The sequence below is a fragment of the Phalacrocorax carbo genome, chromosome 5 (assembly GCF_963921805.1).
Source record: "Phalacrocorax carbo chromosome 5, bPhaCar2.1, whole genome shotgun sequence".
NCBI classification, from domain to species: domain Eukaryota; kingdom Metazoa; phylum Chordata; class Aves; order Suliformes; family Phalacrocoracidae; genus Phalacrocorax; species Phalacrocorax carbo.
Window position 1 is genome coordinate 23164293 of NC_087517.1, and position 27845 is coordinate 23192137.

At 37.7% G+C, this 27845-nt stretch overlaps 1 protein-coding gene across 1 annotated transcript in view; it reads left to right on the top strand.

Annotated features, from left to right (window-relative positions):
• Nucleotides 1–27845, top strand: part of MYO3B (myosin IIIB) — a 201752-nt gene that overhangs the window by 126167 nt on the left and 47740 nt on the right. Inside the window, exons 26-31 of the mRNA XM_064453241.1 lie at nucleotides 3377–3488; nucleotides 4421–4583; nucleotides 5298–5378; nucleotides 15508–15628; nucleotides 25411–25474; nucleotides 26356–26494. Of these exons, the coding sequence (XP_064309311.1) occupies nucleotides 3377–3488; nucleotides 4421–4583; nucleotides 5298–5378; nucleotides 15508–15628; nucleotides 25411–25474; nucleotides 26356–26494 (680 nt within the window). The remainder of the gene's footprint in view (nucleotides 1–3376; nucleotides 3489–4420; nucleotides 4584–5297; nucleotides 5379–15507; nucleotides 15629–25410; nucleotides 25475–26355; nucleotides 26495–27845) is intronic.

Sequence of the window (27845 nt, forward strand, 5' to 3'; positions counted from 1 at the left end):
ATTTGAGCTTTGGAACACTAATCTAGAGACCTTTCACTGTACAGAATGCAAACTCCAAAAGCAGTTCTGGAGGAGAAATCATCAAAAAGAATTGCCAGTGTCATATTGCTAGACCTTACTTCTGATGAGTAGAGCCATTTCTGCCTCATTTTTGATGATATAACTGAAAAGGAACAGGAAAATCTAATGTTGAAAATCTGACATCCCAGCGTGTTTAACCAGTTACAGGAGTCTTCTGTGCAGTGGCTGAATCAATCAAAATTTTTGGAAAGACACCGTATAGAGGATGTTTTTAAGAAATATTGTGAGACAATGTGTTTACATACAGAAACTGAAGTTATTTCTGTGGTTTGTAAAGTTACTGTCATTCTGAATGGCTTGCTTTCTTAGAAGACAGATAAATTTAAATTTATAAACACATTTGTTGAAACAGGATTTGACAGCAAAAATGGGGATAGTTTTATTTATGTTTTTCTTTCTGAGTACCAAAAGCAAGTACATTCTAGATCATGAAAGAGAGCTAATAGAGAGGGCACTACATTTGAAAGATATTGAAGTTTGTTGTAAACAAAATGGTATAGTCAGATGTGTAAATTGCATATCTCAGTAGTACTTTCTAGTCAGGTATTTGTTGCAAATAAGTCAACTTCTCAGTAGTTAGACTGTAATTGATAAGATAGCAAGATTCAAAAATTATGAGATCCCCCTTGACTATTTTATTACATCAGTGTTATCTAAAAACTGTTCTGTGGTTTTAAAATTCCCAACTACAACATGCCTCAAAAGGTGTATGAACAACCAGAATACTGGTATTATCACTCACTTCAATCCTTCCTTCCTTCTTTCTAAGGAAAGGAACTGCTTAAGTTACATATATGTGTAAATAACATGGCTATCTGAACTGGCTTTTGAAGCAAACAGCAAGTTACTGTTAAGAATCTGTCAAGTATCTGTTGAAATTGCATGCTATCACAAATTGCTTGTGATATGTATTTTTTAAACCTGGGTTTTATTAGTGCAACTCATAATACCATTTGTCTTGTGAAAACTGGCATCACTAAGTTCAGTAAAAAGGTGGAGGAAACATACTTTTTTTCTTTTAAATATACCATCTTTCTCCATACCTACTAAATGGCATGACTCTTAGTACTTTGAAAGAATTTGCAATTTCATGTTATTGAAAAAGTCACTGCATTAAAAATAACTGCGAAATACATAATCTCTTATCATAATTCAGAGTGGGCAATGTCTCCAGTTGGTGAATATCTGTGTCTCTGGTCCAGGACTGATTCCAGTGCTTCTGCCTTCAGACATAATTTTGTTCCCCTTTGATCTTTATTGACTATTTTAGTGGTTCTTTTTTCTTTCTTGTGACAACTGGAGCTAAAATCTAGAGATTAACTGGAGCTAATATTTGAAAATCACATTCTCCTGATTTAAAAAAAAAAGTAGGTCTTGCCCTATTCCATTCTTTCTAATTGCTTCTCTATTTTTTCCTTCAGTATGAAGTATATTTTCTTGCCTCTGTATGGCTACAGAGTAATCTGTCTTTGAGGTTCACTGGTTAGATTCTTCTCTTTGTGTTTTAAAGAATATCCGATGGCTCTTCCCCATGCTAATACTTAGCAGAATTATTTGCTCAGCCTGTCAGTTCCTCTCAAACACAATGTAAACAGAGTAGCACCTGTAGAAGTATAACTTAATAAAGAGCAACACAACACATGGCAGTTCATAAACGACAGCTGAGGTGGCACTTGCTACCATCTAAGTGTACTTGTGCTAAAATAATCTTAAATTTGTAAACTAACTGGCAGATGTTCTTGCTGTTACTTAACATAATTGTTTGCAAGTAGACTTACTTAAATACTGTAAAACCATTCTTCATTAATGCATGGTGGCTTTATAGGTGGGGATTGGTCCATTCATTCTTAATTCAGGTCCAATATATTTGCATTCCTTTTTCGTTAACTATTTGCACAATAATGTTATTTCACATAATTATTAGGGGCTGTTCTATGCAAGGGAATGTGGATGAAAGAAAAGTCAATGTTGTTTAGTATGGGCCTGCTCCAAAGGCCACTAAAATTGATCATAATAATTCCAATTAATTGTTTATCCCAGTCAAACAGAAAAGAGACATCATGCCTAATGACTTACAAACCTTGTGAGTAAAGAAAATTATTACATTCATATGAGGAGTAATTAACTTGTTTTTTGCTTTAAAATTGCTGCTGGTTCTGTTTTACCATCAGTACTGATAAAATCCTTGCCAATATGATAGCAATGCAAATTGTTTTAATTATGCGTATATATGACCTCTTCTGGAGGTATGAAACACAGGTGGGTGTTCATGCAGTCTGAGCATCTTGCTGTCTGTAAATTCAGATTGATACGAGGGTTATTTTTACTGTAAACTGATATTTATTCTTCCTGTACAGTGGCAGCCTTTCAGCTTCAATAATCAGTCAGTATCACTGTATCATTGTACTGCCTACCCTCCTAGTGCAGGCCTTTATCTTCACCGATTGAAAATCCTCAACCTTTCTATTAGGCCTACCAAAAATGGGAAGCTCCCCTGAGTTCTGCTGATGGGAGTGATCTTGTTATAAGTTCAAGAGCCTTGGACTTCTTATGTGGATCTATGCTTCCCAAAGAATGTCAAGGCCATTTATACTTCTTTGTAAAACAATGATGGATACCAGTAACTGAATTATTGAGAGATTCTGAAATACCTTTTTTTTTTTTGGCATTTCTCATAAGAAACAGACACCAGGTCATGAATAACTTACTTTTCATGCTTTTCTCTTCTTTTGGTGCTGGTATTTGACCTTTCTCCCACTCAGAAATCTGTAAAGGTCCACTGAACACCTCAAGGAGCACCTGCATATTAAACAGAACTTGCAGACTTGCAGTGAGATATAACTGCCGAAGTATGTTATGCAGCTCTGTACGTGGTGTACTTATTTTACACAGGTTATGCAAGAGGTTTTATTTTTGCCTTCCTTTCTGTTACTCTGATTTCTAGCACTTTTCTTTCTTCTTCCTGTCATTCATTCGCTCGTTCACCTGAAAAATTCAGAGCAACCTTGGGTGTTTCCTAAGTCACACTGGTTTGTGAAAGACCTTTGTGGATGATTACACTGACTGGAAATTTCTAGAATGCAGCAGACTCTTGTCACCACTATGGTACCACTTATTTTCCTATGTCATGTATATGCTCAAATATCTGACAGCTGTGTCATGATTTATGAAGAAGACTGAGTGTAAGGGAAAATTTGGCCTTTAGTTCTAGAGATGCAGCTCTGAGCGAGAGAAGAGCAGTGAAAGTACATATTGATTGTCAAGTCAATTATTTCTTTGTCATTTGGTTTTGCAGGTATTATTACCTTGCATTCAAGGCACACGAGACTCCCCTTGGTAGCAGAGAAAACTGTCTTGTCATTTTGGAGAAATCTAAACTAGACAACTGGATTCTTGGGAAAACCAAGGTAGAGGATGCTGACATGTTCTCAAGGGTAGTATCCTTTTAGCAAAACACATCTAGTAGTGGTTTGAAAAGTACTACATGAACGAAGAAAAGAGCAAGGAATTTGCTCCAATTAGCTTCCCATGTTACAGAGGTGCCCTCCCAAGCCAGCTGAGTTAGTGCTGCAAGAGGCAGGGTGCATTGGGTACCTCCCCGAAGCACATTCTGTATGTGGCTGCCTTGATAAGGCCAGTACATCTGTCAGTGCCTGCTGTGGTAGTGCCTCCCTGAAGTTCCTGCTGCTCTTAATGATGACATGACTGAAACTTCACATTCTGGCCCATCCTGTGAGCCTGGTTAGTACATTATTCATTTGTGGAGTTTCAGGTGAACTACACCTGGCTCTGTCAAGGGGTTTTGTTCATGATTTAAAATGGAGTGGGCGACTTCTGTAAAAAGGGTGTTATACAGCATCTTGAGCTGTTCTTCAGTGCACAGAGGAAAAACAAGGACAATTTTCCTGCTCAAAACCCAGATAAAGTGTATGTAAGCACCCACAGGATTTGCCTCCTGAAGCAGAATGCTGTTAGACCATATTATGTCTAAAAACAAATTCAACCCAGGATTTATCTTCCCACTGTCAAGAAAGGCCATATTTCAAAATTGTTGATACCTGAAAATATTCCCCTGGACAATTTACTTTGTAAAGGGGTAAATATGTGGTTTATTTTGCAATGGGATTATTATAATCAGTGGAATACTGAAATTCCACAAGCACACTGAGAGCAAATATTTGATTCACAAGATTGCTATGATATCAGCAACCAGTATTTTACCAGTTTTCTCAGCAACAGTGCCCTAAAATAGGTGACATAAGACTAATGAAAAGGCAGAATACAAGAGGTTATGTTACTGCCTGCATGTAATACTGATATTTTTTTTGTTCCATTTCAGGTTTTTCTAAAGTATTACCATATAGAACAGTTAAATTTGTTCCTGAGAGAAGTTATAGGGAGGGTGGTGGTCATGCAAGCCTATATCAAGGGATGGCTTGGAGCAAGGAGATACAAGAAAGTCAAAGAGAAAAGAGAAAATAGTGCTGTTACCATACAGTCAGGTAAATGTTCACATGCCCTATTTCATTGAGTCTTTTTGCATTTCAAGCTGTTGAATTTTGTGTACATTATTTATTAATTCGTAATAGTTTATTATGAAATCAAAATAACCAGAGGTGCTTTTCTCTGCAGCTAATCGATGTAAATATTATTGATTTCCTCCTAAGGTGCCATCTTAGGATTTGGTAATGTCTTTATTTAAATATTTTAGTATTTTGGATGTGATGCCTCTGCCCAAAATGAAAATATTGTTAGGTATGTCTATGCTAGCATGCAGCATATAAATGAAATGCAGTAGCATGCCCTCCCCCCCCGCCATGTATACCAGAATTGCAGATAACATGTGTCATAGGGTGGGCCTGAGAGGCTGATTATCAGTAATTTAGCAGGCTTCCTTATATCAAATTTAGGGAGGAGGGGAGTTCTTGTGCTGACATGATCATGCACCTTTGCCTTTTGGGTTAGGACATCAGTGAGCAGATGGTGACAATTAAAATTTGGATGAGTGAAGCGGTGTTTGAAGTTGCGGGGATGTGAATACTGCAGTCGTGAACCCAGAGTTCAACATCTGGGTGGGTGGGGAAGAGGTGCTGGGGTCGGAGGCTGGAGTGGTTATGGCAGGAGGGATGAAAGTTTCAGCACATCTCTGACTCCATAGACTCTGTAGCACTTCCTTAAATAAATGTAATTTCCAGCACATGGTTTTGTATTTATAGCCTGGAGAGGATATGAAGCTCGCAGGAAGTACAAGGAAATAAGGAACAGAAGAACTGATGCTGCTATACATATTCAAGCAGGTAATTAAAACATCATTTCAATTGCCAACACCTATTTTGCTGTGGCTGATTTCATGTGTCAGTGTTTATAGCCAAGAGAAATACATGAAGTCCAAACAAAAGCTATCAAAAACAATACTCCTGATCGTTTGTTCTTCAGTGTCAAATTACATCAGTGACAAATATCAGGCACTTTGGGCTTTTTGTAAGCACTTCTCTAGAAGCAAAACATACTGATTAAAAGCTGTTGAGTTAATTCTTTATGATTCATCAGAGGACAGTCAGTATAATTCAACTATATGTAGAGGTAGTATGAAGCACTGGACCGATTTGACTATAAGTGTGGATGGGAGGCACTGGGCATGCATTTCTCTGTCTTTGTGTTGAGCCCTGATCTTGGCAGGTTGCCAGGTTTTTGTTTTGACTGCTGGCTGGCTTTGCCAGCTTTGGCCAATCTTTTGACTCTCTGCCAGACTCCTATGCAGCCATATCAATATGAATTTGAATAAACTTTAAAGAGATTATTGGAGGAACAGGCCCATAGGGCTGTGTAGATCTCTAGTAGAGAGCAGGGTACCATATGGCACAGAAATCTAAGAACCAGTGCCGTGAACTCATTGGTGTTTTCACATGCTGCCAATATGAAGCAGCCTCCATATGATGCAGTGTAATACACCTTCCCTGTCCAACCCCAGGTTGAAAGACCGTAGCCGACCAAAAATTAGTTGTAGCAAATGCGTTTACAAATAAACCAAGGTACCACCTTTATTCTACCAGCATCCTGTGCTATAATTCTTTAAGTTTTGTCATCTCTTTATTCTGCATCATATAGTCTAAATCTGAAAAAGATGTGTTCTAAATATTCTTTTACTTTGTTATCAAGACATTTCCAGTAAATTAATTTGGTTTTCTTTTGTCTAAGTTTGTTACTCTGAAATTAACATCGCAGTGACTTTCAGCAGAAAACAGAATACCAGTGTAGTTACAGAAAGGAACATAGTATCATTAGGATAAAATAATAAATTGTAGCTTTGCATGCATATTGTTATGTAGAATTGTGAAATATAGCCCTAGGGTCAAATGCAGAATATCCTATTAAATGGAGAACGGTTAAGGAGAAATTTTTTCTCCCATTACAACATGTGCTGAAGGACTGCATAAGACTGCATGAAGGACTGCGTAAGACTGCATAAGCACTCTCTCCCCTTCTTCCTCTCCTTTGTGTTGTCATTTTCTATTGTTTTCATGACAGCACAGAGAGTAGATCTTAAAGTACCCCTATATTCTGGAGTATTTGCTACATTTACACTTGGCCATACTTTGATTCAAGTAATCTAATCAAATACTTTGATTTCCTGACTTAAAAGAGCCTTTTGCTGTAAAAGAGGAATTGAAACAGTTGTCCCATCACTGCTGCACTATTATCAGTTACTTAAGTTATTTCAGGAAGCTGGTGCGTAGCAATATCACTTGGAGACTGCGGGGGATATTCTGCCTTAGAGTTTTGTCCAGCCAGATTTCATAGGCATGTAGGAGATGCATGCTCATTACTAGCTCTTTAGAGAAAGCACTGATCTGTTCTGCTGTTTGCACACATGGGAGAGATTCAGAGCTTTGTTCCTTCCTGCCATCTCTTAGATGCTGCGTTGAACATGGCAGAGCAGAGGCAGTGGGAGTGTATGCATACCCTTTAATTTGGACAGTTCTGTTGAGCCCTCTAGACTTAATGCTGGAGGAATGGTGTTAGCACTTTGCCCACCAACACACATGCTCTCTTCCTTTGTAACCTGGCACTTGACAGTTTCAGTGATCAGTCTGGGTGAATAAGCATTAGGACTATAGGGTTGAGTGACACAGTGCACCTTTGTATTACTTAGGCTGTCTGCTCCTCCTATCTTTGGCACTGCATTCGAAGGGGTATAATAATAATCCTCATCACATTTCTGTCTGCCTTTGGAAACCTATATCTAGGACTTCTTATTTGAAAATTCTTCTTGTGCACACTTTCCCTTCTCTACATTCTAATTGTTCTGTGTTTCAAATCAAAGTTCATGCTTGCTAACGGTGGCCATTTTCCAGGTTTTAGAATACTCTGACAGTCTTTCGGTTGTTTACATTACACTGTCCAAGTGCCTAGTGATGTGGAGAAAAAAGCAACTCCAAATCTCTCCCTTCCCTGCATATCTTATAATGTGAGTGTGTAGTTCAAGGCAGCTTTTCAGTAGATGGAGTATGATCACCTTTGTATTTTTTTAAAAAATGAGCCATTTCAGGCAGTGAGATAGATTGTTTGCATTTGTCATCCAGACATTAGCAAAACCATATAATTAAAATATAAGTACTTCCCTCTCCTTTCCCTCCCTCCCTGCTCCTCCCCCTCATCCCCCCCCTTCCCCGCTTCAGCAGGCCTTGAAATTTAGGAAGCATTTGGCTTACATGTTTCTACAGAACGCGCATATTGAAATTTGTTTTCCTTTCATCTCTTTCCCAATAAAAGCAGCCGCTCGGCTTATCCCTTTAGCTTCCTCAGAACTTCCTTTCAGAATTCCCGATCTATTACAGCACATTCACATACCAGAAACAAGATGCCTTTTCATGCTGTCAACCTTTTTCATCTGAAATGTAAATTAATTCTTGCTGGTACGCTTTGACAGAGATCAAAGTAGGGGTATTAACCTTATTGGGCCTTCTCTTCATCAGAATCAGTTCCAAAGACTGTGAGGGTAGTGTTAGGAGGCCAGTCTTCACTGTTATCTATGGCCCTCCTCCAGGCAGTCCTCTATCTACAAGTCAGCATTTCAAAGGCGCTGATTTCTTTTGTAAATGACCTTATCATTACTTTAAACTGTGTGAAAAATGATTTGCCTGAATAATTCTTGCAGGATTATCCTGCTCATTTTAATTGTGGGGGGACTTCATTCAGATTCCAGGATATTGTTTAAGTGGTTTTGACAGCAAGTGATCATAGGCTGATATAAAGGAGGAACACAGCTCCTGATTGGAAACCTCTTGACTTGTTCAGATTGTTCATTTCTTGCAAGTCAGTCTTTGAGGTAGGCTGCATTTGCATTTTAAAAATAAACAGATGCCTTTCAAATACATGAGCTGGTGGTCTGGAGATCTCTGTGGGCCCAGCAGTTCACTACCCATTGAAGAAATGTTGGAAGAAAAAACAAACTTAGAAAAAAAAGCAACACTCACAATATACATGAGGATACAATTCCTGAGTGTATTATGTTACAAAAAAGAGTCATTATTTCAGAAGGGGGAAAACACCCTTGCTAGGAAACAAAATGTTTGTGAATTTAAATTAGGGTGGGAAGAAAAAGCTACCCTACTTCAGCATAACTACATCACAGGTTCTCAGAATACACAGATGTCATTAGACCCACGGCTAAAATGGTACACAGGGTACAAAAGGTCTTTCCTTCTTCTTCCAGTCACAGTTTCCCAAATTGTGAAGGTTAGGAAATGCTAATTTTTAACTTAGAGATGAATTGTAAAGGATGATTTGTGTAAAGGGTTTGAGTTAACATTACATTGGGATTTTTATTGTTTTGATTTACATCTACATAAAAGGCAAAAAATTTTGTTAAAATAATTTTTTAAAATTATATTGCCAGATTCACAGCTGGTTTAAATCAGTGTATATTCACTGAATCATCCAACTGAAATGTTACTGCACTGATTTACCTCACATGCAAGTCTCATTTAATGTTTCTTTGTATTAGAATAATGTATTAATTAGAATTTAAAACAACAGATAATACAATTATAAAAGTACATTTTCTAGTTAAGGTAGCTTGTATTTCCATGCAGTGTGACTGTTGTCCCAAAAGACTTCAGGGAGGATTTTAATCTGGTTATTTCATTTGTGAACTGACATTGCCAAAATGCCAAATGAGTGGTGCATGCGATTCACTTAGATCCGAGGTGACATCACTGAATTCATTTTAATTAGGCCCACTTTAGCCATCTGGAATATACTGTGCAGCTCTGGTCAGGACTGAGTTTAACTACGCTTCCAGAGGTGAAAGGCAAATGACTAATCCATTGAGCCACTGTCTCCTCCTCCCACACGTGCTCACACACTCACCATATGTCACATTGTATTGGAAAATTCTTTATCAAGAACTCAAGATTTGGGGGTGCTTTTTTTTGTTTGTTTGTTTAAATAAAAGTGATGGATGTTCAGAAGGAAACCAGATGAAGCATCCCTTTGCAAATTGCATTCTTTCTGTAACTCTGCCCATGCAGTGTTTCTCAATATTTACATATCTCTAACATGTGCTTCTGGCAAAATGTACTCCATTACAATAAAAAAAGGGCCTGAGAACAGCTGTAATTTACTATTTTACAGTTATAATAAATGTAAGCTTTTAATAAAAGTGTTACCTTTGGGATTTTCAACTGCAAAGATTTAATGTTGACTTCAATAGAAGACAGGGAAGTATTTATTGAAAATTCTATATTTATCCATCTGTTTATATCACTATGTACATATGTGTACACTGTGTACATACATTCAGCTAATACTGGTGTTTAGATCCAAGAATTACATGGGTAAAATGTTAAAAAAACTTCTAAGCACTTTGTAAACATATCTAAAAATGTATTTTCCTTAAGCTTCCTGAAAATAACAACCACAGAGTAGCAGATCCAGTTTTACTCTTTTATATCATTAATTTTCTTCCTTTTAACTACATTGTCAGTGTAAGGATCATTGAAGAGATATATTTGTTTCCCTTAATGGCAGGTCAACTATATTACCTTGATTTCACAATCAGGGTAAACCAGACAAGTTTGTACAGGGTGCACAGCTTTGGTTAACTTTACTTTTCCATCTGTGTTCTGTACTAGTTTAGGGCATCCAGTAGTTTTTCACTTTTACTATCTATCTCTAGAAACTGTTAAAAGCCTGCTGCTCATGTGCAGGGAACATTAGGAAAGGTGAGAAGGCCTTATGGTTTTGAAGTGTAAGGTCCTATATTCTATCCCCATCTCTGAGCTAAGCTCTGTCGAGGTGATAATGTCTGCATTTCCTTTTGGTTTTCTCTCCTGTTTTTGAGGAGACAAAAAGGAGACCATTCTTACTGGATTTGACACCCTTGCTAAAATCAGGAAAGGACAACAATGTACATTGTCCAACAATATATTGGAAAACCCTTTCCCTTGCTGATATTGCCAAAGAGTTTCACAGTCATCTTCACTTTTTTTGTGTTTTTTTTTTTTGTTTTGTTTTGGTTTGGTTTGGTTTGGTTTTTGTTTGTTTGACCAAGTCTCAAGATCAGAGACTGTAATGCATGGTAATTAAAAAACCTATGTCCAAGCATAAGTGACACCAGTCCTGATGGCAGCCTTGGTGCTAATAGTCACTGCTTGTTACTGGTAGTTACCGCTTGTATGTGAGAACTCATTACTTGCTTTCTCATAATGCTTCTGCCAGACAACTTAAGACAAGAGTTGGTTTTTTCTGCTATTAAACAGGCATCACCCAATATCCATCCGGAGTGAGAGTGAAAGAGGAGAGGTATTCGTGGAACCCAGCAAAGGATGTGACTCTCCATCCCTTTTACTGTTCATTAGAATTAATTTGGCATGGAGTGAAGAATCAGATTCATGGACTCCAAAACCTCTCAGATGGTGTTAGTTAAGCTGCTGAATGCTCTTTTAACTAGGCAAATTAAGAAAGTGATATGCTGTTCATAGCAAATCAACTTCTGATTACAAACTACCATGATACCTTCTTTTCAGCTTTCATTTCTGAGTTGCTGTTATGTGCTATTTCAGGTGATATTATAGATTAAAACTGTGTCTCTGTAGAAAATGTCTGCTCAACACGATTTTTATGACTGAGAATGAATCCTTCTGCTTTTTAAAATACAACTCCATCTCCTTTCTTTATACTTCTTGTATAGACCTGCAATTGTTTAGCTTTAATCTTTCTACATTGTGCTTCACAGTTTGCTCTGTAACTATGTATTTCCTATGGGAATCAGAGGGAAAATGACTGGACTTTTCCTATCTGGAATTGTGCAACATTTTGTGTAATGTATACACCTTGGTACTTAGACCTTAAGATAAAGATTTTTAACCGCAAGATACCAAGTTTCAGACTCTCTGAGGTAAATACATTCTTGGTTTGCTAGGTGCTGGAGCTGACAGAAAACTTGCGCTTTGTGAGAACTGATCAGCACAAGAAGTAAAAATTCATGTCCTAAATTGTGGCGCATAAAACATTTAACACCAAGTTACTAATAGAAGTGCTAAAATTAAGTTCAGTTCCTATGTTGCTTTTCAGATCCTGTCATCTTTGGCTATGTAAAGATCAGGGTTAAAGATACTGTTGCTGCAAAGTTTGGAATATAGACTGGGTAAGGTGAAAATGAGGTGACAGCTGGTGATCATTCTTCTTCAATGATGCAGTGATTGTTCATGGAGCAGTAGCAACATGAGTCTGCTAATTTCACACTCTTTGAGCCAAGTGCTTAGTGTCAAAACCAGCACCAGTCAGTAATGCAAATTTCTGTGATGGAGCAGCTTCCCAGCCTCTCAGACTCCCCCAGTAGAATTCTCTGCATATGCATTTCTTTTGAAACGTTATAGATCCAGTTAATAAATGTTGAAAAGATACAGTCCTACTAAGGCTCGATGAAGCTTTTGAGAGAGAGTCAAGTTTGTTTATCCTGCTGCTTCAGTTATCCCATGAGTCAAAGGGAAAGTAGGAAAAACACAGCCATTTACCTGTCTGATTCAAGGTACTCTAGAAGAATGTTAGAAGCCAGCTTGCGGAAAGGTGAAGTTGAAGAGGTGTTGAATTTGAAAATATGTATGAAAACAAAAGACAGGATAAAAACTATGTTTATTAAATCAGTTGTAGCAGGTTTTATGTACTGAATGAGGGAAAGACCAAAATGGTTGTACTGACATTAATCAGAGTCTCTAGGAAAAAGAATTCTAAAAAATTTAATCACAGTAGGTATCAGGCAAAGGACTACTAAAAGTTGAGAAATTACTAAGGATAAAACAGAAGTTTATCTTAGTCGTTCATTTGTTTCAGTGCTTCTTTACAGTAGTCCATCGACTGACTGGTACTCAGCATGTTTCAGCTGCAGAGAGGTGGCTGCTGGCCAGCTGTCTCTGCTGCCAATATTGGAGTAGGCTCCTTGTCTGGTCAGTAGGGGATAGTTAAGGATTGGAAGCCTGATCACATGGGGCAAGTGAATGCTTGCCTCATCTCTGCCAGACAGGCAGACTTTTCCAGTCTGATTATTAAGGACGGAAAGTTCCTCAGCCTCATGATACCTGAGCTCTGTATTCGGTACAGGACCTCAGCAGGCCCAACTTCTGTCATGCCTTCTGTAAAGTAAATGGTTATTTATTTTAGTAACCTCTCATTAAAAGGCAATTTTTGCTGCTTCTTACCCTGGAAACCTTGGTAGCACTGAACTGCTTAGATTGTTACGGTGCATTGCATACCACAGCTTGAACTGTTCAGATGGTTTTCATTTTCTTATATGGCACAAATAAGTGAAACACCACATATTTTTGTGGAGGTAGGTGGCTGAAAAGAAGACTATTAACACTATACAAGAATTAAAATAAAAAGAAGAGATCAGTTACAGCCCTTTCCTAAGGGAAAGAGCAGATGCAATTGAGGTAACTCTGCGTTGTTTCTTCCACCAGGGTAGTTATACTTTTGTAAGAGTAGTTATATGGAAGAAAAGGGAAATTAATCAATTATCTCATAATTTGGTAATAATTGAGGGATTGCACATTCTGTGTGGGTGTGTCTTTGTTCTCTGTTGTATAGGTCATGCCTACTTCTAGTGTTTTCATAAAATCAGAGGTGTGAGATACAGGGAAAACTTGTTAATCTTCTGATCAACTTCTCTGTTCCCAATTTATTCTACAGTTTATATTTATTCCACCTCCTGATTTCCCATTGTAATCTACAATGCTATCTTGATCCTGATCCTACGTGAGGTTGCCAGAGATCCTATTTCTGTGCGTATCCTATATCCCACCTTTGGGTAATTAGTCCCCAGACTGACTCTGCTTTTGCACATGTTTAGTGTGCTTAAAAGCTTTTCCTGGACAGGGAAATTTTTTTTCCCTCAAAATCATAATTTTTCCTGATCTTAGCTCCGATTCTTTTTACATATTGTGTCACTGTTTAAGTTGCAGCCCTGCTAGACTAATAAACAGCTCCTTTCCCTCACAACCCTCAGCCTTATTCAGTAGCTGCTTGTTGCCACTTCAAATATAGCCATTGATACTGTACGTACTTTTTTGTTATTCAGCCCTTTATCCCCTTTTATCAAGGTATTTCTGCTTAAAATAATCCTTGAAATAAACCCTACAAAAATAAAATTTTAAAATTTGTGGGTTTAAGTGTACATTGCAGTAGTTTTTAGTCTTTTGTCCTAAGTGCAGTATGTATTGCTATCTGTGATTTGTGCTGGAGCTTTATTAATACCTGTTCACACGTGTCAAGAATTCAAGTAAATTGATTTCAGATAAAACTACATAAGTAATTAAGTTATTTAGGTATCCAAATCTAGAGATGGTCCATGGAAATAAAGGATGTAGATATCTTCAAAATGTTATTCATTGCCTTTTTGGTTTTGCCATTTCATTTCACTCCATGCTTGCTACTTCATTTAGTATTTACAGTGATTGTTTTGTTCTGCTCTTGTTTTTATGAATGGCATAAATTCCTATCTCTGTAGATTTTTTCCTGATTATTTGTATGGGAGGCATTTTAAATGTTTTATTATGGTTACAGTTAATTGAAAAATAAGAGAAGACTTTTGTTTGTTTTAACTGAATATATGAGACCCTGGCATCTCACCCCTCTACCCCACAATAAAAGTAGGTGAAATTTCTGATTCTGTAAAATTCTGGCTAGCTCAAATCATGGGAGCTGTGATTAAAGAAGGTGTGTTGGGAGTGATTTTCTACTATGAATTTTAATACATTCTAAGCTGGATTCCTGTTTAAATTAGACATGTTCTCATTTTGAGGCCTGTTTTCCTTGCCTGGGCTGTGCCAAGTGGTCACTATAACAGTGGAAGTGTAATGCCCTGTATAATTAGGAGGAGCTGTTGACACTCTTGAGGCAGAGAGGCCCTGCAGAGGGATCTGGACAGACTGGAGAGCCGGGCAATCACCAACCGTATGAAATTTAATAAGAGCAAGTGCCGTATTTTACATATGGGGCACGGCAACCCAGGATGTACATACAGACTGGGGAATGAGAGGCTGGAGAGCAGCCCCATGGAGAGGGATCTGGGGGTTATGGTCAACGGCAAGTTGAACATGAGCCAACAGCGTGCCCTGGCAGCCAAGAGGGCCCACCATGTCCTGGGGTGCATCAAGCACTGCATTGCAGCTGGTCAAGGGAGGGGATTGTCCCACTCCACTCTGCACTGGTGCGGCCTCACCTTGAGTACTGTGTGCAGTTTTGGGTGCCACAATACATTAAGGATATAAAGCTACTAGAGAATGTCCAGAGGAGGGCCATGAAGTTGGTGAAGGATTTAGAGGAGAAACAGTACAAGGAGTGGCTAAAGTCACTTGGTTTTTTCAGCCTAGAGAAGAGGAGACTAAGGGGAGACATCATCACAGTCTACAGCTTCCTCACAAGGGGAGGAGGAGGGGCAGGTGTTGATCTCTTCTCTCTGGTAGCCAATGACAGAACCTGAAGGAATGGCAGGAAGATGTGCCAGGGGAGGTTTAGGTTGGATATTAGGAAAAGGTTCTTCACCCAGAGGGTGGTGGAGCACTGGAACAGGCTCCCCAGGGAGGTAGTCATGGCACCAAGCCTGGCGATGTTCAGGAAGCACCTGGACAACACCCTCAGAGATATGGTGTAAATTGGGATTGTCCTGTGTAGGGACAGGAGTTGGACTTGATGATCCTTGTGGGTCCCTTCCAACTCAGGATATTCTATGATTCTATGATTCTAATTTCCAGCTGTTGCTAACACTGCAAATGTCGGAGCCACCCCTGTGAGGTGCTAAGTGTTATTTCTAACTACAGATTCAGTAAAAGTTGAGGGTATTCAGATCTGCACTGTAGAGCCAGGTACCAGCCTGCGTTTCAGGCTTTGCAGAATTTTTCTCTGATTCATAACTGTGTTTTTTAGCTTTCAGGGGATATATTGTTCGTAAGAAGTACACAAGACTGAAAGCCAGCACAGGCTGTGTAGCAGATCCTCAGCTTACAAGCAGCTGCTCTACTTCTGATTTTGGCTGTGAAGAGCACTGGTGAGTTGAATCCTTTGCTGTCTATTACCTAAGAAAAGTCATTTTTCACACAATAAGATCTGAAAGGAGCAGACATGTCATGATGATTCAGCCAGCTCATAGGGAATCTTCCATTTTCTGAGGATGAGCACCAGTAATTTAGACAGTCCCCCCACCAGCTTAGTCATCTCAATGTTCTCCCAGTTAGATGAGTTAGATTTATTTTCGCTGCTGTTTGTCCTGGGCTGATGTCCTGTTTCTGTGCACTTTTCAGAAGTACCCAGAATACGTGGATTGCAGACAGGATTGCAAGTGCTCAGCATTTCAGAATTGACTGCGGTGTATGTTATTAAATACTCAAGAGTAGAAAGTTACCCTTCTGTGTCTGTAAAGCTCCATGCAGACCAGCAATGAGATAGGGAAGAGCTGTAAAAAGCAAATGGACAAGTCACTGACAGAAAGCCTAGGAATACAGTGAACTGTAATAGTGGTGGCCTTCTCTTTGTGGAGGAAGGGTACTTTAACCTTCCTTACCAATGAGGTCACTCCAGACAAATGTCCCCCTGACACTTCCTTGGGTATGAGAGGCAAGAGGGATATGTTACATCTTTAGCTGTTGCCAAAGTCTGTCTCTCGAACAGTGTTCTGGGAGAGGTGGCTGCATTTGCTGGATTAATACCTTTGATGAGCAAGTTTCAGTGACTGAGTTACGAGATCTGTCTTGCTGTGGCATGGGCATGAGGACACCTCAGAGCTTCTTCCAGCTCTTATTTCTGTTATTTTATATGCTTCCTACATAGCATAAAAATGCAGGTTCTCTTACACCTCTTAGGAATTCTCTGAAGAAATCAATGACTTGCTTGACTGCAACTAGCTGCTGTTATTCCATTAAGAAGGTATTTTACTTTAAATAACTGTTAACTTCTCCAAAATGGTATTTCTTTCTCTCTGTATGCTCACAACATTGGGCTATATTAACTTCCATGCTAACTTTGGTTGATTTAGATTGAATAATGTCTGCTACATGCTCTGGTGCATTATTATAGGATTTTGTTCAGGTATAAATGCCTGCATTCTTGTAGGTTAATAGTGTTCCAGAATCTCTCCCTTGCAGTATTCTGTTTTCAGCAAGAAAAAGGTTTGGGCCATTGGTCAAGGAATGAATGAAGGAAGGAATGAATGAATGAATGAATGAATGAATGAATGAATGAATGAATAAATAAATAAATAAATAAATAAATAAATAAATGTATGTTTCTGGTAATGATTTTCAGGGAAAAGAATGAGCCCACTGGAATTTACCATCACAGTTCTGTCTTTGGATTGCCTCACTGCTCACTGGGGCAATGAGTTTCCTAATTTATTATTTCCTTCATGTGCATGCAGCTCTGTCTGTCTCTTATGTACTTAAGGGTGTGTATATTATGATCTCTTTAGAACTATTGATGATTGCATGGTGATTTGTTCTCCAGTCTGCACTGGTGGTTAGAAGCAAGAGCTAATAAGCTATTACCAATTTTCTTTGGCATCCCAAATTATAATTATTTACAAAGTAAATAGAATTCTTTTTCTTCTTCTTAGTGATCTAGAGCTTTCACCTGGACTTGTTTGGAGGCACACAGCCTCTTTAAAATTTTTCCTTGATCTGTTTTATGTGTAGTTAGCTAGGAATGGTTTTCTTCCCTTTTTGCATTAGTCTGTTTCTGGAGTTCTCGTTGCTCTCCAAACAAATACATTTTTCTGGATTAGGTACAGCTTGCTTAATTGTACATCCCTTGAGGCTCATGAAGATTTTATGGTTCAGTAACTGTTGAGGTGAATTTGGGCTCTATGAAGCACAAACATAGAGACCTTTAAAGATATTCAGCCACTGAAGTTACATTGAAATCAATGTCTAAATGCCTTTAGATATCTGGCCTGAAGGCACCCATGTAAAATACATTGGCCATTCAGGTCTTGTACCCAGTCCTGATTGCTATGCACAATCAGACAGATAAATAAATTCCTAGTCTCTTTTGCCTGGAGTTGCTAAACTGCCATTACTCCTGGCAGTTAAACTCAAGTTTAACCCCAACAAATATTGCAGATTATTTGTCTAATTCTATAAATTTCTTAGTGATGGCCTCAGGTTCCAGTGATTTCAGTGAGACTTGAAAATGTTCAGTATTTCACAGGTGGTGTTCACAATCTTAGGACTAAATCTGATAACTTAGCTCCCATAAATCAAGCCTCACTTCTACATGTAGCTGTTACTGGGCTGTTGTATTTTAAGCATATGGCTCTTCAGTCATACAGGAAACTTGTAAGAAACAAGAAGGCTGCTGAATAATAGTGCAGATGTTTAACACAGTAGCTGGTAATCTGTCCCTAGAGAAGTCAGCCTCACTGTGGCTTCACATACTGTGGAACTAAACTATAGAATAATAAATTATTATTTTCTCTTAATTTCCCTTCATTTCTTTTACTTTATTTTTGTTTATTTTTTTTCTAACTGGGAGCTTTGGAAATGAAAAATGAGCTTAGAGGTACTCAGGATCTGAAAGCAAAATCATACACTGTTCTGTTCTGTTGTGTGCACAGAAATATAACTATACATTTAAATGTATGACAACCTGCTACTTTTTCAGAGATCTGTTAAGAAAAGAAGTTACAGTATTATAATGTATATAAAGCATTCAATTTTACTAAGTAATGGATTTCAAAGTGTTCAGAAGCCATGGGGGCTTTAAAAAAATTGAATTCCTTCAAGGAAATTGAATCTCTACACCTAGTTCACTCTCTTCATTCAGTGAAAGCAGGACATAAGCAAACTCAAGCTAATAAATTATGTAGGATGCTAATTAAATACACATATTAGTTCACTTAACATTGCATGTTAAATGTTTCCTGCATTTATATGCTTGACTTGAAAACCAGCATTAACTGTGTTCAAATGCAAAAATATTTCCTGTACAAAACTCACTGTGACGAAAGTCACAAGTAACTAAAGACACGTTGAGAATTGGCAAATATCTCTGATAGGAATACAAGAAGGTATAGGAAAATAATGTAAACGTTAGCAGGGAAGTGGCTTTGTCTCATTGAAAAAATGTTCTTCCATTCAGTTCCACAGAGCTGTGGAGTTGTCTGTGATAACTCCTACTGAAAAAGGGTCATGGGATTAATTATACACCTGGAAGACTGACACTAAGTCTGAATTCCACCCCCAAAAGCCAGTCTGTGTATACAACACTTGCCAAGCCTTTTCTTGACATCATCAGCCACTGAGAGGGACCTGCAGGCCTGCATGGCATGAAGGATCACAATAAAACCTTTTCCCAAAGTACCTAATTCAAAACTCAAAAAGGTCAGAGTTATTTTAAAGAGCTAAACATGGTCAAGACTAAATTAAAATGATGAAAGTTAAAACCTTTCAGAGCCCTTTTTACACCCCTGCTGAATAGCAGATTTACCCTTCTGCAGAGAGCTGGATAGGCAGCATAGAAGGGAGGAATGTGACAGGGTGTCCCCTCTCATGAGGCCAGTGCAGGCACCAGCCTTGACTCACGTCTGCCTCCATTTTACAACTCGTCATCACATGAAATCAACAATGCCGTGTTTTGCAATGGCATAGCTACAATTTCAAGTTAGTATTAGGGATCTCTTTAGCTAATTAGGAATAATCTGTGGAAAAGGAAGAAGTAATTTTCTAAAACGTCCTGTGATTTTTAACTTAGACTGCTGTCTCTAGTGAATGTATTTTTCATAAATGTTCTTGTTCTTAGCAGGATAATCTACAGTTCAGTGACTAAGGACTTTAATCTACGCTACGTTGTTCATGTTCTTGTTCAGAGAGATCTGTCACCCTCAAATATCTTTAAATCCCTTTAGAATCTCATCAAAGCATCTGTAACCTGCATGTTCCATCATCTTCTTATTCATTTCCCTCCCAAATGACAATTGTGTTAAATAATACTGATCTGATACTTACCCTGAAAATACCTCCTGTATCATTCTTTTTTGCCTCTAGCTCACTGACTGCTACATATCACAATATATATTAGCTATACGTACGTGATCAGTGGCCTTATAATTCATAGTACAGCAGAAAGCATTGTTTCCACATAGTGACTTCCTTACACATCAGTTATGTCTGTAACTATAACTGTGTGTCAGTGAGTGTCCCTTGCTCCTTTGTTTTCTTATGGAGCTCTGTGTGTTAAGGACGTATGTTAGAAGGTACCTGATATCAACAGCGGTTTACACTCAACTCAAATTCATTGTGATTTTTCTCCTTACATCTTTCTCTTTAGCTAGTTGGTACCTTGTTCATGCTTTGGTCAGCATAGGTTCTCAGAAACCATTCATTTTAGTAGAACTCTTGACATTCACTTGAGACTTGGGTAATCAAGATTGGATAACAAAGCCTGAACAAAACTACACAGGCATTCCAACTTAGGTGTTTGGAAAGTTATAGACAAAGAATAATTATCAGCATTTCTCTGTTCTATGGGAAGTATGCATCTGAAAGTCAAGTTCCAGAAATGGGTCTATTTCTACTCATTAATGGCTTGACTGATGAAGCAGAATCTGATTACTAAATTTGTATCAGTACTAAGTGAGTGATGGTTACAAGGGTTTAAGAGGGCAGGATTAAAATTAGAAACAGAGGTACACAGACCATAATGAACCACAAAATGAATGTCAGTCAGTAATAGCTCCAAAGTTTACATTGGGTAGTAGCAATGAGGATACATGCTACCTCACATGTGCATCATAACATTTTCTCATCACTGTCAAGACCTCAGTGTAGTATATTAGACACTGTACTTGAAGAAAATGAGCAAGTCCTTCAGCAACAAAAATGATTGCATATCTATAAATCTCTATAAGGGGAGATCTCTGAGGGAGATGGAAAACTGAGGGTACATGTGGTATAATTTCTCCAATCATGAAAGGCTGATGTCAAAAGGAAAGGAACACACTGTTCTCCATTGAGAATCAGGTGACAAATGATCGGCTTGCATTGTGGCATAGGAGAGTTAGATGAGACATCAAGAAAAGCTCACTGATGGTAAGCTGAGTTAAGCCCTGTGTAGGTTACCTTGGGAAGTTTTGACATCTCCGTCACTGTAGGTTTTAAAAATCAGCTTAGAGAAACTTATGACCAAAAAAAAAAAAAACAAAAAACAAAAGAATGGGTTTAGCTGATTTTTTGTCTGAAAATGGGGGTGGCTTAGAAGGTTTGCCAAAGTTCTTTTTTATAAATACAGAGTGACTTCTTGAAATGTAACATCCCTGTGCCAGTGGGTTTGGCATTGCAAGTTAGCCACTTTTATAGCATCTCAGTGCCAGCAGCCATTGCTGCATTAGTGTAGGGATTAAGTATAAAAATTGTTCCAGAGGAATTCTCCTTGGGTCAGCTTTACTTGCAACAGCATTGTTGCTGTGCCTGGAAAATGAACAATGTTCATTTCTGAATTTTCTGCAACAGCTGGAGGCCCACTGAAATAGCATTCAATGTGGCTTCACCTACATGGACATTGGTAGGTTAGCACATAAACATAATATCCCATGTAATATCACTGAGAGTAGAGAATAAACATTATTTCAGTCACATAAGCACACATCAGTTCAGAAACTGGCTTAATGTGAATTAAACTGTTCCATATAAAAAGTCTTCTGTCTTCTGCTATGACTTGATCTGCAGCTTGCCCCTCACTAATGTGAGATTCACTTAGTCAGTCAATAACAAAACCTTCCTTGAATTCTTTTGATTAGAAAAAAAAAACACTGTTAGTGTGCTTCTACTCTTCATGGATAGCTGCTTGAAAGGGTCACATCTCCACATTTTAAACTTTTTTTTTTTTCCCCCCAGAACCTTCACATGAATGCCGTCAGGTCCTGGTGATGTACTGCTTACACCTTTCTCACATTGCTCCATAATTTCCTCCTTGGATAATTTCAGTTTCTGTCAAGACCACACTGTGATTTCTTGTATAAGTCCTCTTTTTGATATGAATTTTCATTTCTTTCCACAGTAAAAGCTGGTATAAGGACATTCTGCTTTCCTTTAATTCCTTCACTTTCTTATTTCTAAACATTGCAAACATTAAGGTTATAGATTATGATGGAAATAGGAGGTCTGCAGTTCCTGTGGCATGCAGTGGAACCCATTGGCCTTGATTCAGCTGTCATATGAGCTTCTAAGTACTTTACAGTTCATAAGTTCAAATAGATACTAATGATTTATAAAGGTGTAAATGGAAATTTGGGCACAATTTTTCAGTGTCGTCTTTTTTTTCCCTCGTCGCCATCCCTCTGAAATTTTTCATCTACCCATGCTGGAAGGATTACATTTATTCTGTTCAGGAATATATTATTTCTGGAAAATGAGCTGTATTCTTTCTAGTGGAATATCTAGGAGTGTTTCTAACATTTTCAAAAGCATTTAAATGATAAAAGTCCAAATCCCATGACTTACACTCATAATGGGCAGAATAACTCTGAAACTAGGTATTTTTCTCCAGCATAAATTAATCTGCGCTACTAGTTTTATGCTGCTATGGTTTGACTGCTTTCAATACTAAGGACAGTGTGGCTTTACACTCTACAGATGTGTAGACAGACCCTAAGAATCAATGTTTCTCTTTTTGTCAATGTTTCTTGCCAATTGAGTGATTTACAGACAGTCCATATGTGAAGGCTGAGCCATATTATAGCTCAGTAGCTGAACATTCAGCAGCAAATTGTATTGCCTGACTGAAACCAGGCACATGAACCTGGATCTCTTGCATCCTTCCCAGGTGAGTGTGCTGACTGGATCTCGTCTCTCTGACCCAAACACTGCTTTCCTGCAAATGTGGAAAATAAAAAATTTTTGGAAAGCATAGGACAAGCAGTTTCTTCAAAGACACCTGAAGATACCCAGCACCTCAAAATCAGCCTCAAATGCCCGATTTGAAAATGTTAGCTATCATCACTGATTGGCTCATATGAATTCACTACTGCTGAGCTGCCCTCCTATTGCGATTGCATTTTTCATATTGCATATTAGCCAAATTTTCAGAATACCTCACAGAGTGGTTTCAAGGTGCTCAACATCTACAGCTGGTGCCATGTTTTCAGAAGGGTTCCCTGCAAGTTTGACGTTGTGTTGGTTGACCTTGGCTGGCTGCCAGGTGCCCACCAAGCTGCTCTGTCACTCCGCCGTCTCAGCAGGACAGGGGGAGAAAAATAAAACAAAAAGTTCATGAGTAAAAGCTAGTAATCATGAAGTACATACTTATATCAGCAACAGTACATTCTGTGGAAAGATGGGGTATCTCGCACCAAATACAATCCAACTTCGGAATGTTCTTATCAGAAACACGGCATCGCTGGGATCCTGACAAGAGTTGAGGTCTAAGGGCTTCAGAATTCCAGAGGCTGATTTTTGCTAGCTTAAGCTGTAGAGAAGGCACGTTGCTGAATTTTACCTTCCTGCTTTAAACATTTAGACAATGTTCTAGCCCTGGCAATGTTAAAGTGCTGGCAAACCCATACTAAATTATAGATTTTTTTATGTATATAGCAGGTAGAGATTAATTCAAGCTGCAGATTTAGGTCCAGATCCAAACCACCCCAAAATCTGAATATTTACATTTAAATGATGATTCAGTCTGTTTTGGCATTGTAGGCCATTTGCAACGTACCGATCCAGCAGCAGATTTTGATTTTTACATCCACCACAGTGATATTTGAGGATTATTCATTATTTTTAGCTCAGATTGGGTTTATTTTGTGCAGTATTGGGGGTGGAGGTATTAATCATCTCAACAAATGCTTGAGTAATTTTGGGGGAAAGTGGCAAGCTGTCTACCTAATCCCATTAAATAATTTGCTATCTAAATAATATATATACAAGATAAATAGTAATATTAAAGAACTTTACCTATAATATGGTACATGCACAAATGCAATGTCGAATACAGTCCTAGACATATTTTCTACTTCCCTGTACAAGAAGCATGCCAGTACAAAATGAGAATGCATTTTTAAAATGGATCCCTCCATTTCCTCCAAGGAAAACACCAGTTTAAATTCAAATTGCAGTTTAGGCAGAATGTTTTCCTTCTCTTCCTTGGTGTCAAAGAGTATAGGGGAATTTAGATTCAGAAAACCTGACAAGAAAATCCAAACTTCATTCACGAAATTGCAACATTACAGAAAAGTTGAATGTTTACCATGTTCATGAATACTTCATTTTGTTCCCACACCCTGAGGTAGCTTATTGACAACTGTGATGCCATCATTGTTGTGATTAGTTTGCAACAACTCAAGTCAATGCTCTTGAGCTGGGGTAACACATTCAGACAAACTTAATTAACCTAAGAGTCTAAACCATATTGCAAATAAGGCTTGAAATACTTCAGTAGCCTCTGTGGATGTCACAGAATAAATGTATTATCTAATACATATGCATGGTGATATAGAGCTATAAAATTCAATACATAATAGTCTAAAATGTTTCAGGTTCTTCCGTAGTGTTATTTTAATCTGAAGTATTTTTAAAGGGTACATTTTAAAGGTGCATTTTGAAAGGTAAAATGCACGTATGCCAGACATACTTTCTCCAACATGTTCTGTTGTTACATGAGTAAATTATATTGTACCCGACTGAAACATTAAGTATTGACAAAAAAATGAAATTTGACATAACATACATTGTATTTTTTAATCAGTAAAGCCATTTTTGTTCTTTTTATTCCCCCCTCCTACAGTGACTGAAAGGGCTGAAATGTAGTCAGTTGTAGTAACTGAATGAGCTACTTAGTATCTTGTAAAGCTTTTCCCCATCTATGAAAAAAGCTATGATATATATGTCTAAACCAAAATCTGTGACTGAAACTTAGATTTCAGATCTTTTAATCTACAAGTAGAAATAAAACTGCCCTTAATTTTATTTTCAGAAAGGTTGTGCAGGGGTTGGCAAGTAATGATGCAGTGGCTGGAGTGTGTTTTGACAATCAGAAAATCTTGCTTTTAATACCAGTTTTAGGACCATGAGCATTCCAAATAATAGCTATGAACCTCAGATTTTTATCCATCAAATGATTTTGGTAGCATCTTTTTCTGGTTTTTTTTTTTTTGCATAGCTAAAGATTCTGGAGCAAGTTCTGTCTGGGTGGACTTTACTGTTGAAGAGATGCATTGACTTCAAAGGCCTGCCAACAAGGATCAGGGCCTGCAGAAGGTTTTTATGATAGTTTAATTAGCATTAATGAGAGCAGGGGTTGGCCTTTAATATTTTTATGGTGACATAATGTGATGGTAAAATGCTAACAGATATAGACAAAGAATCTAAGAACTCTTACTCCTTGCTCTATGCTTAACCCAAATGGCTTTAGGAGAACACAAAGCCATGTGTTTCACTTCTCGTCTGTCAAATATTGAGTGTCTAAGTTTGAATTATGTGAAAACAGCTTTTCACAGCCTTGGAAAAAGAAGTTTCATGTAAAATTTTGTCAAATTCATTTTAATGCATTGCTTCAATTTCATAGAACTCTCATAAACTCATTTTACTCAAATGCACATATCCACAAATTTTTAATGACAAATTCATTGCTCATAGCCTGTTAGTGTGTTTAATAACATGCACTTCCTTATAAGAGGAAATGGGTCTGGTCTGTGTTTTCTCTGAATTGATTGTATGTGCATATTTAGAAATTGGGGGAGGGGGAAGAGGGAAAATCAACAGAAAAATGTGTATGCCAGTAAACCTTTTATAAGAATGAAGGAATTACAATATTTAAACTACATATTTTATTTTTCTTTGCTTTTAGGCAGCAAACCAGTAACCACTCTTCTCCTGTGGTGCCTGATTTTCTTGACAAACAAACACAAAAGGTACTACTAAGTTTATATTCTAAAATAACATCACATTATAACCTCAAATTCCTGAGTCCACAGTTCTGCAATGTGTTCATGGCTGCTTGGCGTAGCCATCTGAACATGAAACCGTTAGTGATGTTTTGAAGTCTTTGAGACAAAAGCCTGCTTGCTAAGAACTTTAGTTCTGTAGAAAGACAGGGAGGTACAGTGAATAAGAGAATCAAAAGGCTGGAAATTTGCTGCTGAGAATAAATGCAAGCTGCTCCCTGAGGTGATTTGTCTGTGCACTTCACTTTCTACAGATGTTAGAGACTCTTTTTTAGTAAGGACCTGAGGTTCTTTGGTAGCACTTTGATATCCTGCTCGAATTCAATATGTGAAATGGAGGAGTCGCTCTGTGACTTGGAGCACAGCATAGTCTTTGAAGTCTGATCCAATTTTTGCTGCTTACCATTTGATGTTGAAAGGATGAAATGGAGAAAATGTACAGTTTTTGCCAGTAACTCTGCTGAGCATATGTAAGATTAAAAAAACAAAATCCCTTGGATGATGTACTTAGAAATGTTAAGCAGATTAATACCTTCCTATAGCTTTTTTCTAAAGATACAAATTAACTATGAGAGGAAATCAGCATACAGTGCATGCTATGATTTAACTGCATGAGGAAAGGGGATAAATAAGTTAAATGGAAAAAGTAAACAAATGTTTGTGACATGGGTGCTAAGTCAGTGTTGCTGAAAGCCATAAGAATCTTGTGTAACAAATCTAGCATTAGACATTTCACAGAGTTGTAGAAAATAAGAAGTTGCTCTGTGTGAGATCACAACTATAAGTTATCATGGCAGAGTGAAATCAATACATTTCTGATGTGCCTAAACCAGCATTCTTTATTCCAGAAGGATTTGGATGAGATTTTTGCTTCTCCATTTATTCAAAAACATTCATTCGAAATGAATGATTCACAATCAATTAGCCAATCCCAGTCAGTTGCAGACCATCAATTGTCAAGTCCCTCGAGATCCCATAAAAAAGGAGGTAAGAAATGTAGTAAAATAACAGAGATCTTTAATTTACTGTTTATAAGCTACATGTTGTCAGCATGTAACTTGCTTTATATATTGATGAGGTCTTTTAACAATCCCTTAGAAGTCAGGAAACATAAAGGAACTAACTTTCTTTTACACGTTTTCAACCTGGAAATATACAAAAGCCCTTAAGTGCCTGAATAACAGAGGCAGAAGTATAAAGATTTTTAAAATACAATTTCTGCTAAAAATGTGATTAATAATCTTGAAATACCCTGTAATGAAATCAAATCGACTTTCAAGAGCTTCAGCTTTCCATTGCATTCCAGCCTCAAAAGTGGGAGACGATAATGAAATCTCTCATGTTTGGGAGAATGAAAGACAACTTGTTTGTTCACACGCACAAAGATTCAGTCAGCAATACAGGAAAGTCTGCAAAGTCTATGCAGTGTGGTTTTTTATTTTATTTGCTGATATGTTATTTTTGCCATGATCAGTAACAGTTGAAAAATTTGAAGTAAAACATTGACATTTGTTGAGTTTTAACTGGCTTATCTTTGAATATTCCAGAAAATCATTACCTATCAGAATACTTTTCTCTGTATTGTAATTATTGTGTCTTTGCAAATCTGTGAATACTGAATCATAGAATACCTTCCACAGTTTAAGATTAAGTAGGTTGGTAATGCGATATCTGTAACTAGAGCCAAAATATAAATGATAATATATTGATTTCCAGGTTATTACTGAAAAATAGTTGTTTATAATTTTGTGCTGTACATTAACATTTCTGTTTATATATTTAATGGGACACGTTTCATCTTGTAAGTCTACAAATGTTTATCTGAATATTTGAGCCCTAATCCTGCAATTTATGTGTTTAAACTTTACAGAGTTCAGATAAACAATTTACAATGTTAAGATAAGAAGATAGGTATTTATAGGGAGAGCCTTCTGTTACAAGAAATAATGCAAATTCAATGTTTTTAGTCTTCTGCACAAGCATAGTGTGCTTTCCATGCTAAAAACAGAATAATATGTAAACACAGCAGGTTGAGAAATCCATTATTCACTCTTCATGTATTTCTGTCCATATGGGTTTTGAATCCATAGTGTGGGACTGCAGGGGATGTGTGCATTACTATCTTAAATTATTACATGTTAAACAATAAACCTGTCAAATAGAAATATCTTCATTGCAGCAAATCCTCTAGAGGAAAGCAGTCAGGGCCTGAATCTGTCATCATTACTCTCACTGGATATTGTATGTTACCCTGCAACTAGTCTCCTTGAAATCTCGGACATTGTGTCTGAGGTAAAACAATTAGAGAGAGTAAAACTGGCAGAATTACACCCTTAGC